The sequence below is a fragment of the Aegilops tauschii genome, chromosome 2, assembly GCF_002575655.3.
Source record: "Aegilops tauschii subsp. strangulata cultivar AL8/78 chromosome 2, Aet v6.0, whole genome shotgun sequence".
Classification (NCBI taxonomy): Eukaryota; Viridiplantae; Streptophyta; class Magnoliopsida; order Poales; family Poaceae; genus Aegilops; species Aegilops tauschii.
The window spans coordinates 86,630,231-86,644,490 of NC_053036.3; the positions used below are offsets into that span (position 1 = coordinate 86,630,231).

Below are 14,260 nucleotides of genomic sequence, written 5' to 3' on the forward strand. Positions count from 1 at the left end.
CTGATGCCTACAAGATTTCAACAGGATCAATTCTTATATATCTTACATATATGTGCATGTGTATACATAATAGGATATGCATATCAGATATTGAATTAATGGAACAAATATTTTCATGAAAACGAAATAGTAAGCGTAGAAGTTGCAACATATTTTACTTATTTATTATCAAATCAGAAGCAATCAATGCGTATTATTGTGATTTGATCGTGGTTGGTATTTTACCTTAACTCGGAAGTCCCTTCTGCTCGCGAGCTCAAATGAGCTCATGATGAACAGTAACACCAAAAAACACTGGAAAAAAAGTTCCAAAAATTCCAAAAAAAAATTGTGCTAGTTTTTGACAAATGTTGTATGTGCTTGAAAATTTTCATGATAAAATCACATCCGTGGAGGTCGCGGCGAAAAAAAACAAAATCAGTGTTCCAAAATGCTTTTGAAAGTAGCATTTTCGAAGCATCGCCTTTTTTTGGTTTCTTTTTGGCACGGCTTCCATGAATGTGATTTCATGACGAAACTTTACAAGCACTTAGAATATTTGTCAAAGTTTGCAAAAATAAAATAAACTATTTTTCAATTATTTTCGGTGTTCCGGGTGCAAATGTGCTCGCGAGCAGTATCTTCGCGTCCACCTGTGAATCAACCTGTGGTTGGATGGTTAGAGGGACTGTGGTATCCCCAGCCCACCAGGGTTCAAATCCTGGTGCTCGCATTTATTCCTGCATTTATTTCAGGATTTTCGGCGATGCGCATTCAGTGAGAGGAGACGTTCCCGTCAACAACGAGGTGCCTATGGTGACTTCGTAAATTTTAAGATGATATGCCGGCTCAGTCTTTTGGAGATGCCCATAGGGGTAGGGTGTGCGTGTGTGCGTTCATAAGGATGAGTGTATGCGTGTGTATATGAGCGCTTGCGTCTGTACTGTGTTCAAAAAAAAACTTCGCGTCCACCTTATCTCCTTTTCTTTGGTTTAGTTTGTCTTGTTCTGGACGACTCACAGGAACGTTCCTTTCCGGTCCCACAATGAGATGTGCCACCTTTTTCCCTACGATTCTACTCTAATAGTGGTCATGCTGATAAAGAAGACATTAGAACCAACTAAAAAAGGACATTAGAAAACACATCTTTTTTGTGAGTATAAAACACAGCTTTCAACTCCTCAATAAAGAGCAGACCAACCTGTGGTTGGATGGTTAGAGGGACAGTAGCATCCCCAACCCATCAGGGTTTAAGTCTTGGTCCTCGCATTATTCCTGAATTTATTTCAGTATTTCTAGCGATACGTTTTTAGTGGAAGGAGACGTTCCCTCGACGACGAGGCGCCTACGGTGACTTCGTAAATCTCAAGATGATATGCCGGCTCAGTCTCTCAAAGGTGCTCATAGGGGTAGGGTGTGCGTGTGTGCGTTCATAGGAATGAGTGTATGCGCGTATGTATGAGCGCTTGCGTCTGTACTATGTTAAGGAAAACTCCTCAATAAAGAGAAAATTGGACTTTATTTCCTAATGGCCACCTCTTCCTTCGTCCCATGTTGCCCCCCCCCCCCCCCCCACCCCCCCATCTCCATTTTAAATATATATTCTTCGATCTCTGAATTTTTCATCGGTTTTCCTTAAAAACAGCCTTAAATATCCTACCTTTTATCGATTTATCAAATAAGTTAGTTTTCTTTGATAAGCTAACAAGTGCTAACCAAATAAGTGTTCATCAAATAAACTTTTAAAATTTATTTAAGCAGGTAAATCACGGGCCGGATGTTGTATTTGGTAAACACTTTTTCACAACAATATTAATATCGCCAGTTTGGAGTTCACACAAAGAAATATGTATTCATGGCACTGGAGTCAATAGGAAAACAGCCCTTAAAAATGCATGCGAAGTCCATAATTTCCAATGATTATTGATACCCTGAATCAATCAAGCAGTATATATAGGGAAATAATTGGTTAAGAGTAAATTCTCCAAAATACTTCTTGTAAATCAGAGAGGCCCATACATATAAACTTGTTAATAAGGATTGAAATTCTCTAAAATTCCTACGAAATTCCTAATTTCTTTGTCTTGTTGGTCAATCCTAAGCCCTTCTTCCCCCATTACATCAGACCATGAACCTTGAATATACATCCGGGTGTATTTCGCCACTAGCTATCCATCCACAACTAGGGTTTTTTTTTTTGTGGGCGAGCCACAACTAAGGTTGATTGGATAGCCAACCGTCGTCGATGAACCCGATGTCCACGAATCTCTGCACATCTGCATTGTTCATGTGCTTCTCCCATGGCACTCTTCCGCTGGTGCCGGAACCCGGGCCACTGCATCCGACCTCCGCAAACGTCACTTGTGACCTGCCAAAAAAAGGCACCGTGCGTAAGCATACAAAAACATCAGCCAAAACAGCACAGAGTATGCGCACTGCGAAACCAGGAGCTGTAACTTACACATCTTGGCTGGGGGTCCACTTGTCCCACCCCTGCGGGACGACGATGCCGGCCATGTTCACCTGGTAGAACACCACGGTGGCCTGCTCGTTCCACGCGCGGCCGAGGTACTGCTGCCCGGAGCCCGTGATCGAACCGCCCTTGAACACGAACGCGGCGCTCTTGTCGGCGGCCCTGCCGTGCGCCGTCACCCACCCGGGCTGCTGGGACGACGCCGCCATGTTCGACTGGAGAGTGCAGTCCTCGTAGATGGACTTCCCGTAGCCGAAGATGAAGTCCACGGCGCCCTCGACGAGGCAGTGGCGGAAGTAGTGCCGGCCGGCGAGGTCGGAGAGCGTGTCCTGGTACCCGTGGAAGGCGCAGTCGTAGAACGCGCCCTTGTCGCCGTCCATGAGGAACGCAACCGCGGGCTTGTTGCCGGTGTACGTGTTCTGCGTTGCATGATGGCGCACGTTAAGAGAACAGTCTTGCTAAGTCTCAGTTGATCGAGACCCAACGAAGTCTCAATGGATACTATATTCCTAAGTTTTTATATTGAGATTTGTGCAAAAAAAGACAGTTTTTCTTTCTCTCTTGTATGGTATGTCATTTAACTGAGACTTGATTAAATCTTAGTCGACTGAGACCTAGCCACACCTTTAATATAGCATCATGGAGACAAAAAATTCATGTGTACTAATACTAGTTGCATTGCGTGTAAGGCTAAAGTAGCACCATGTGCACTGCACGTGCTTATTACCTTGAAGGCGATGTTGCGGGCGACGAAGTTGTCGGAATGGACTATGAAGGTGGAGCTGTTGTACGTCGGCGAGATTTCCGCGAGGTTGCCGCGCAGGCGGCCCGTGATAGGGGTGATGCCGGGCGCGTCGACGCCGTCAACGTGCGAGTCGAAGTTGATGTCCGTTGACGAGGAGCCGTCACCTTCGAGCAAGATGAAGCCCTTTTCACTTGGGATTATCACCTTCTCTCTGCATGGACGCACAAACGTGGGTAGGTATCAAAAATCTAACGTGAGATCCACTAGTGTTTCTTAACCGAAATATAACTGTTAGCACTGAAACCAACACAAATAAACGCATTAAAATAAAGAAAAACACTTTTAGATACAACGTTAAGCAGAGTACAAGCTATAGGAAAAGGTATATATAAGCACGTATTTGGTCTAATATAGCATAAGATATCATGCATTGGCAGTGCCCTAAGCGTTAAAGATGTTGAAGCCTCGACTGATATACTACTTAACCCATTCATATTTTGAGTCAAACTTGATCATTATATAATTAATATGTAATTTATTTGCTACATTGTATTTGAAAGAGGACTCCCATAAAATAATTTTTTAGAGCAAATAGTTTTTATTGTATTAGTTAACTTTATGGTCAAAATTTAACAGTAAATATGAAGGGCCTAATAAATCTTGACGTAGGAAGTAATTACTTAGGCCATGCATTGATATACTAATTAATTAGGCCATAGAATTTACTTACTAAAAAGAGATCTTCTATTGAATTCATATCTGCTCGGGTTTATATGGCCAATTGGTTTTCTCTTAAGACAAATATCTTTAATTTAACAAAATATAAAAACTATAACTTTTTAATCAAACTTATAGAAACAAATATCGATAACTATAAAACAAAATCAATACCACAAGATATATTAGTAAATACATGTTCATGAATTATATACTGAGTATTGTAAGTGTTATATTTTGTTGTATAAACTTGGTGAAATTAAACAAGTGCTATTTAAGAGAAGAATTATAAACCTTGTAAACATGAACAATGCTAGTAAATACATATCTTGTGTGTCTCAACAAAACACATATCTTGTGGGAAATCACGTGGTATGTCAAAAAAAAAAAATTGGCATAGGATTGAGAAAACTTGGTATATGTTTGGTTTTGGCAGGAAACACCACCTATCAAATAAACTAGAATGATCATGGAGCATTTGTCATTGCCTGAAATTTGGCAACCAACCAAAAAAATTGTATGATGGGTATTGTCTATCCTCCAAACACTTCATCACACAACGGCTTAATCATCAAGCAACCGAAAACAAAATAAAATGGGTTTTAATTAAATCGACTCTCCGTGCATTGCTTATTTTCTTCATCTCTCTAGCCCACGCAATATTTCTTTTTCTTCCTCCCTCCACATCCGCCCTCCAACCCAAGACTAATATAAGCTCAACAAACAAAAAACAAGACTAACATCCTAACGCCTCTACTCGCGGCAGACTGCCTCATCTCTCGCGTGCCATCGCCGACGATGCCATAGCCGGTCGCGGCGCCCCCGTCTCGAACACGGGGCTGCGCTGCTTCTCAGCGTGAATTGACTGACCAAAATTGATTTTCGGTTGCCTGTGATTTAGCAAATGCGCACAAATAAACGACATTAGTATTAGCAGTGCTACACTAGTACTTGCACGAACCTGTAGCTCCCATGCTTGACATAGATCTTGACCCACTGGCTGTTGCCGTCCGGCACGGCGTCCACCGCCGACTGCACCGTCGTGTAGTCCCCTCCTCCGAGCTGGTCCACGGTGATGGTCCGGGCCACCTGCACCGAAGCGAGGCTCGACGCTGGCCACCGGAGCAGCAGGAGCACACCGACGACGACGACGAGGCAGAACGGCGCCCGCATTTCTTGAAATGCAGTGATTCTGGTCGTGATAAGGCGCCGAACTCTAGCAGTGCGGTGTGGCGATGGATCGATCGACAGGCGCCGCGCGCGCTTCGAGCTCACAGATATGAATGTATGATCAGCTGATTGCCTGCGGGGTTTCTCAACAGGATCGATCGGTTTATATCTTGCATATATGTGCATGTTCATAAATTGGATACATATAGAAGATATATATCGAATTAATGGAACAAATATTTCCATTGTAATGTAATATTTTATTTCTTTGTCAAATCTTTTTTATTATTTACTTATTTATTTGTCAAATCTTTTATTTATTTATTTGTCAAATCTGAAGCGATCAATGAGTACGCTTCAAACGATAATCAGTCATAGTGTCATGGTCGGTAATTTACCTTAATTAATTTCCTTTCATTGGTTAGTCTCGTTCCCGTCCGACACGTGCATTCCTTTCCAGGGCCACAGTGAGATGTGCCACCCTTTCAGAATTTTTGGATTTTTTTTTCGAATATACTGTTAATGGGGTGTGTGGGTACACCTGGAAAGGTGTGGCAACTCCGGGGTGTACTACACCCGGATAAACAGTAAATTAAAAGAAACATGCAAAAATTCTGAGACTTTGTGGCATAAAAACATGATAAAATGTTTTAGGTTTTTGTAAAATTTCGTCCACAAATAACATTTGAGAAGCTCTCAACAACAAAATAAAACCATTGCACAAAACTTTGAGGACTGATTGTTTTATTTTGTGTGAGTGGATGTTATTTGTCGATGAAATTTTGCTATCATGTTTCATGCCACAAAATTCCAGAATTTTGGATGTTTTTCCTATTTTTTTTCGTATTTTCTGTTCATGGGGTGTGTGGGTACTCTCCCTTCTCCTACAAGTCTACTCCAGTACTGGTCATACTGACGAAGAAGACATTACAAAACAGAGCAGTAACTGTCGCTTCGACATAATTTAATTAACTTCCAACCGATCCCACTAGCATTGGAGTTGCCAGCCCAACAAGAACCAACAACTTCCAACTCATGTGCAACTAGAAGAGCATGCGATTCCAAAACAAAACAAAACAAAACAAAAACAGTTCTTTTTAGAGAAATTTCGCATACCATTAAACAAATGTCAAATTACAACACGAAATCATGAAAATCACGAGAAAGAAAGAGAAAAGACGCATGCCCAAGAACATATGCAAGAAAACTTCATTGAACAAAAAACAGTTGTGTAAGCTTTCGACCACGATTGACCCTGCAAAAAATTAAGCCTCTAAATTGACCGCAGATACAAAGCTTCTCAACTCATATTTATTAAAACAAATCAGACAAGATTGGGGTTCAATTGAACATAGGATATCACTTTACCTCTTTCTTCATCGACGCATTTTCAACAAGTTTAGGCTTAGATTTCACCAGCTCCGGTCGGCAGCCTACCCCACCGCTCGGCATGAGCGATTAACTATCTTACAAACTAAAGAAGCTGGCACCGTACCATACCGCTCGGCATGAGCGATTGGCTATCCTACAAACTGAAAAGGCGACAACCTACCTTACTTTGCCTGCATGCATCTGGCTTGTTTCCGTGCATCACAAGTAGTGGGAAGGGCCATAGCAACATGGAAGGAGTGTCGCACCAGCAACTGCGCCTTAGAGAAAGGCATAAGGTGACAGGACAATTGACATCGACTAGCTCTTTATGAGTCACGCTACATATCGAAAGCAAAGGTGGGTCGGTTGTGATCACGGGAGGATTATGTTGCAATGTGGGAAGAAAATTAAGGAAGTAGATTTGTCTGTAGGTTTCCGTAGCTAGTCAAGCCCGTAGGTGTGGCATTTCTGAGCTCTTTATGGGCTAGAGGTGAGAGGGAGAACAATATAAATGTGATATAGAACAATCGAGAAAGAGAGAAAATTGTAAAGTGGACCCACACACGTGCAAAAAAGGGGACACGAACGACAAAGCGTGATTGAGACTCGCCTACATCGATCGACGGTTGTTTACTACTTATTCATTTTGTTCATTTAATTAAGCTTATTAGCTATATTGGTTGGCAGACCTATCGCCAATCACGGTCAAGATAAATCCTTTATATCATCAAAAGATAAAATAACCTATTCAAATCCATTTTATTCTCTCCAAAAAAATATTGATTTAGTGCCATCTTCCGGAAATCAATACTCTTACCTTTTGTTTTCTAGAACTAGGGTAAAATAACTTTACCAAAAGAGGTACAAAAATGTTGGGAGGAATGTCCACCCAAATGCACAAAGCGGATATTGTGGTATGAGTAGTGAGCTCATGTGCAACTATGTTGGCTTTCCTCATACAATTATCAATATTTTCTTTGAAATTTCTTCCGTTCATTAAACAAGGAGCAAGAAAAAAGTTCTATATTCAATAAGATTAAATGATGGTCTAGGAAAATCTGAGTCATGTTCTATAGCCCAAGCGGCAAAGATTCACTCCATGGTGGAAATTATGTGCGCTACCCCACACACACACACACACACACACACACACACAAACCCTTTTTCTGTTGTCATCAAAACCAACACCTCCACTGGCTCTGGTGGTGGTATCGGCATTTCATCCAGTCCACCGAGGCTAGTCATAGTACCATTGCAATAGTGAATGATCGAAGATGTCGACTAGAGAGGGGGCGAATAAGCGACTACCACTACCACTACCACAGATCGACATATTACTGACCCCTCATCACTAACCTGTCACAAGCCATGCGACAGTGATATGCATTAACACTGACGGGCTCAGTGATGATGCTTTTGAGGCCTAGCTGGGTAGATATCATTGACATGCCATTTTTTGGTCAGTCTGTGATAACATGTTCTTGCCAGTTCCAAAATCTAAAATTGATCCATTAACAACAATGTCTGGTTATCATAAGTACACCGTTTGTAATACAAATTAAACATGGCATACCATATTTAACGGCTCATGCAGTGAAGATCCTAGCATCCCATTATATTCAATCATTTTTCCTACCGCCCCCTCCATCCTCCACTTTAAAGCCTATGGTTGTTGCGTCGAGCCTGACGATTAGTGTCAGCCGTCCCATGATGCCTCTCATCACTCCTCTACCTCCCACCAGACCCTCCAACCGCTCCATCTACTCCCTCCTCTCCATCCTGATGGGTCGGCGCTAGATCGTCTTCACACCTATGCTATATTCCTAACTCTACGACACCCTCCCGCCGCGTGTGACATCGTCGATGATGCCACGGTCGGCCAACCCTCACAACCCCACCTACCCATGGTGGTCGTGGTGGTCGTGGTCTTGTACTGTTGGGCCGTCGACGTTGGTGTGCGGTATCGTAGTTCTAGCATTTCCACCAACATCTTTGGTCAGGGCAGTGGCCACACTGGTGAGCTCCTTTCCCTCTTATCGATGAGAAATATAGTAGTCTTGTTCCAAACATAATCTAGTATGTCCTATGTGTTAGGAGTTTGCTATAGTATTATGGTATGAGAGTAGCATAAATAGTTTGTTAGGGAAGTTTGAAGTAGTCTGTTAGGATCTACTCCCTCGGTCCTCAAATAAGTGGATGTTTAGCATTTCAAATTTGTCCACAGAAGAGTGTATTTATATCTTCTCAATGAACTTTAAAGTAGAAAAAATGTTTCTTTCTCATCACACAGAAATCAAGACCAATAGAATTCAATACATGGTCCACTTATTTGAGGACAAAGGGAGTATGTTGTAGCGACATATACACATATACAGATCTATAGAAAGTTGTGATCTATTATGATTAGAAAGTAAGACAATGCTAGTGTGCAAAGTAAATAGTAATGCATGGATATGTTTCATTCCCACATTTCATGTGTATGCATGTTATTTCTCATTTGCCATTAACTTAGCAAAGCCTATATATGTATGATATTATATACAGAAAATTAATACATTGTTTATTTTATATGGACAACGGACAGACACAAATAGTTGCAGTTGTGACCTTTTAGTGTACTGCATAATACACATTTTCTGTAAGAGTGTTTTGTGCAGTGCACCTAAAATGATACATTGGTGATGTTACTCTATTTTAGATGCACTACACAAAATAAGGCAGTTTTATGTATCATTTCGACCGCTAATCTGAAAAATCGAGGGGCATTTCCAGTGTGTTGAAGGACTCATAAAAATGTCAGATTAGCACCTGCGGTATTGTTAATTCTTCGACAAGACTCATCTACTCGTAGATCAATACATTAGCACTTACTTGAATTTATAGCCCTAAACATTTGGGCATGTATGTGTGAAATGAAATTTAATTTCGTTGTATGTGCCTATGTATTGTGCATGTGTATAACTTTCTACCTTAGTGCATCTTGGGGCTTCACCGCTAGCAGATTGCTAATCGTGGAGACCCAATTTGCTTAAACCAAATTCCATTATCAAGGATCTTGGGGCTTTTAGAATGTCAAAATAATGGAGGAGGGAGAGTGGACTAGTCTAGTCGCAGTTAGGAAGAATGATCCTTTACAAGGTACCTCCAAAATCTGACCTTTATGCCGCATAATGTACAGCCTAGAGGGTCCGAGCTGACCTAGAGGTTCAGGAGCAAGCTTCGGGCAAGGTTTTGAGCAAGTCTAGAGTGATTCTGGACAGGTCCGGAGGCCCATCCAGCAGTCTACCTGGAGGTGTCGGGCCGCACTACGTCCAAATTCTAGGCGACATCAAATGTCTACTGACCTCGGCCGGAGGCTCCGGGCTAGGTTGGGGGGCAACTAGAGGCAGCACACATAGAGTTTTAGAGGGGCTCTCTCATGCTTTTGCATAGGTTTTGGGGTGATATGTTTTGCATAAGTATTGTTGATTCCCAAGATCGTCCAAAGCATCCCATGTATGTTTTTCTTCCATTGCACTAAACCGTTGTGTATACACCTAAGCACATGGTTAGACTACTAACCATCTTGTCATTAACACAAAAACTCTCAAGGGGGGCATATATGTCGTTACAGATAGAAAGTCACTGGAGTGGGAGAAAGAGGCTCCATGCAGTGTGCAGGTCAAAAAATGTATTGTGTTATGAAGCGAAGCCAGGTCTAGAGCACGGTGGTCGCCGAGGAAGATGGTCATGAATGCACTACCGACAGTTGTGACATGAGATAACAATCATGCCAGCACGTCCTAAAGTTGAAGTAGATGTTATGTGTACTGTTTGGGGGCCAAGAAAGCACATGCAGCAAAAGGGGAAGAAGCATAGGACAATTGTCAAAGAAACAAAGGTAAAGAAAGATGTAGAATATTGTTGAATGAAACCATCATGAGGTAATGAGAAAGTAGAAGATGTTGAACACTATACCAATGTGATGGCAATCATGCTAGGAAGTCGTCAGAGTTGGACAAAGATAGCATAGCATGTTGGTCATCAAGAGAAGAAGGTGCATGAAGATGACAGTATTTCGCATGACAATATCTAAAGCCACATCCATGCCTCACTTGACAAGTATATTTGTGTGATGCGAGCTTCTTTATCCCGTGTATGACCATTTTGTTGTTCCATAGCGACGTGCGGGTATCTTGCTAATCACAATAACCAATATGCACGGTCGCAATGAAAAGTATAAAACCATGCAACGATGGAAAACTTAATGAGCTTATGCAACAAAAATCATAGGTGATACCAACAAGATCGAGTGAATTGCAGAAAACCACCACATTGAAGACTAGGGTTGCAGAAAAGACTCTTCTACGTTTTTGTGCCAGAAAACACTGATTTCACGCCTAATCATTTGCAGAAAACACCTAACCGTCTGTTCAGGCAGTTTAACATCTATTATGACAGGTGGGGCCCTGTTTCGTCTATGTGGCGTCACGGCCGCGAGCTAACGCCGTCTAACGGCGTGGCGGCCGCTACTGCTCCGCCGTGTGGGTAAAAACTGGATTGATCCAGCTCTCTCCTCACACTCTCGTCTCTGCCTCGCCCTCTCCTCACTCTGTTCTTCCTCCCCAGTGCTGCCACACCGCCGACCGCCGTTCTGCTGCTCCCCGGTGCCATGGTGTCGTGGAGCGACGAGACCAGTGAGGATTCAGTCATGAACATCTCCTCCTCCTGCGATGGCATCATCAAGGTCAATTGGTTAGATAGCTAGAGCTAGGGTTAGGGTTAGTGAATTGGGGATTTTGTCACTGAGCTCGATCTGAACCTAGCCTTCTCTTTGCTTGCTCCCACAGCTTCCAGCTACGATGCACGATCTGAATTTCAATGGCACTGACGCAGATGTGAATTTCTTGTGTGAACACGGTGAGCCGGCCGAGCGCTTTGTAGCATTTGAAGGGATGCACACGGGCAGGAGGTTTCTTGGATGTGCTAAGAAGGTATGATTCACATCCTGTGTAAAGGAAGCTGTTTGCTTAATGCTTTGTTTATCAAGTTGTTAAGATTTTTTTAGCTTAGTCTTTGTTTAGCTTGTTCTGACATGCCTTGTCATTTGTGGATTGTACACATTGTTTATTTTGGTCAATGCTTACTCCTTTGTTTATCAAGTTGTTAAGCTTGGTTAAGTGCTTTGTCTTTGTTTAATTTGCTTTAGCCACCGTGTTGGAGTGTGTTCTCATTAGTGGATGGTAGTCATTGTTTATTATGGTCAGTGCTTAGTGACTTGTTTACCAGTGGGCATTGTTAATTTGTCTGCTGTATGGTAAGGAACCTGTCAGTGCTTAGTGACTTGTTTATTTGTCTGTTTAACAGTGCACATATTAGATACCTGAACCTGTTGGTTTGATGGTCTTAGACAATTATTTATTCTTTATTGTTTATAATACAGGAAGGCATAAACTGTGGAGTAGTTCAATGGATTGATTTTGAATGGCCAGACTCAATGGAGAAGGCATTGGCCAAGCTATGGGATATGTATGAGGAGATTAAGTTAGCTAGGACCAATGACAATCTAGAGAGTTCCTTTGCAATTCACAACCTGACAGAAGAGAAGAAGAAACTACAGGAGAACTATGACAGTTTGTATGTGATACGTCTCCGTCGTATCTACTTTTCCAAACACTTTTGCCCTTGTTTTGGACTCTAACTTGCATGATTTGAATGGAACTAACCCGGACTGACGTTGTTTTCAGCAGAATTGCCATGGTGTTATTTATGTGCAGAAACAAAAGTTCTCAGAATGACCTGAAACTCCACGGAGATTATTTTTGGAAATAATAAAAAATACTGGCGAAAGAATCAAGGCCAGGGGGCCCACACCCTTACCACGAGGGTGGGGGCGCGCCTGCCCCCCTGGGTGCACCCCCTACCTCGTGGGCCCCCTGGAGCTCCACCGACCTCAACTCCAACTCTATATATTCGTGTTCGCGGAGAAAAAAATCAGAGAGAAAGATTCATCACGTTTTACGATACAAAGCCGCCGCCAAGCCCTAAACTCTCTCGGGAGGGCTGATCTGGAGTCTGTTTAGGGCTCCGGAGAGGGGAATCCGTCGCCATCGTCATCATCAACCATCCTCCATCACCAATTTCATGATGCTCACCACCGTGTGTGAGTAATTCCATCGTAGGCTTGCTGGACGGTGATGGGTTGGATGAGATTTATCATGTAATCGAGTTAGTTTTGTTAGGGTTTGATCCCTAGTATCCACTATGTTCTGAGATTGATGTTGCTATGACTTTGCTATGCTTAATGCTTGTCACTAGGGCCCGAGTGCCATGATTTCAGATCTGAACCTATTATGTTTTCATGAATATCTGTGAGTTCTTGATCCTATCTTGCAAGTCTATAGTCACCTACTATGTGTTATGATCTGGCAACCCCGAAGTGACAATAATCGGGACCACTCCCGCTGATGACCATAGTTTGAGGAGTTCATGTATTCACTATGTGTTAATGCTTTGGTCCGGTACTCTATTAAAAGGAGGCCTTAATATCCCTTAGTTTCCGCTGGGACCCCGCTGCCACGGGAGGGTAGTGAAGGAAATATGCCCTAGAGGCAATAATAAAGTTATTATTTATTTCCTCATATCATGGTAAATATTTATTATTCATGCTAGAATTGTATTAACCGGAAACATAATACTTGTGTGAATACATAGACAAACAGAGTGTCACTAGTATGCCTCTACTTGACTAGCTCGTTGATCAAAGATGGTTATGTTTCCTAGCCATTGACATGAGTTGTCATTTGATTAACGGGATCACATCATTAGGAGAATGATGTGATTGACTTGACCCATTCTGTTAGCTTAGCACTCGATCGTTTAGTATTCTGCTATTGCTTTCTTCATTACTTATACGTGTTCCTATGACTATGAGATTATGCAACTCTCGTTTACCAGAGGAACACTTTGTGTGCTACCAAACGTAACTCGGTGATTATAAAGGTGCTCTACAGGTGTCTCCAAAGGTACTTGTTGGGTTGGCATATTTTGAGATTAGGATTTGTCACTCCAATTGTCGGAGAGGTATCTCTGGGCCCACTCGGTAATGCACATCACTATAAGCCTTCCAAGCATTCCAACTAATGAGTTAGTTGCGGGATGATGTATTATGGAACGAGTAAAGAGACTTGCCGGTAACGAGATTGAACTAGGTATTGAGATACCGACGATCGAATCTTGGGCAAGTAACATACCGATGACAAAGGGAACAACGTATGTTGTTATGCGGTTTGACCGATAAAGATCTTCGTAGAATATGTGGGAGCCAATATGAGCATCCAGGTTCCGCTATTGGTTATTGACCGGAGATGTGTCTCGGTCATGTCTACATAGTTCTCGAACCCGTAGGGTCCGCATGCTTAAAGTTCGATGACGGTTATATTATGAGTTTATGAGTTTTGATGTACCGAAGGTTTTTCAGAGTCCCGGATGTGATCACGGGCATGATGAGAAGTCTCGAAATGGTCGAGACGTAAAGATCGATATATTGGACGACTATGTTTGGACACCGGAAAGGTTCCGGAAGGTTTCGGACATTTATCAGAGTACCAGGGGTTACCGGAACACTCCCCCCCCCCCAGGAACTAATGGGCCTTGTTGGGCCCTAGTGGAGAGAGAGAGGGGCCGGCCAGGGCAAGAGGCGCGCCCCCTCCCCTTGAGCCCGAATAGGACAAGAAAGGGGGCGCTGCGCCCCCCTTGCCTTTCCCCTCTCCCACTCCTTCCTTCCCCCTCCTTCTTGGACTAGGAAAGGGAGGGGCAAACCTACT

General features: G+C 42.7%; 1 protein-coding gene across 2 annotated transcripts; it reads right to left on the reverse strand.

Moving 5' to 3' along the window:
• Positions 1-1,931: 1,931 nt before the first annotated feature.
• Positions 1,932-6,881, reverse strand: LOC109785770 (probable pectinesterase 66). 2 transcript variants are annotated; one of them, XM_045232641.2, is made up of 6 exons: positions 6,453-6,881; positions 5,483-6,339; positions 4,876-5,217; positions 3,180-3,408; positions 2,441-2,871; positions 1,932-2,347 (listed from the first exon to the last, which is right to left on the reverse strand). In XM_045232641.2, exons 3-6 carry the CDS (start codon positions 5,085-5,087, stop codon positions 2,194-2,196), a joined length of 1,026 nt encoding a protein of 341 aa, XP_045088576.1. In that variant the 5' UTR covers positions 5,088-5,217; positions 5,483-6,339; positions 6,453-6,881; the 3' UTR covers positions 1,932-2,193. The 2 variants fall into 2 exon arrangements, with proteins under 2 accessions (XP_045088576.1, XP_045088577.1); XM_045232642.2 differs by lacking the exon at positions 5,483-6,339.
• Between the last annotated feature and the right edge of the window lie 7,379 nt (positions 6,882-14,260).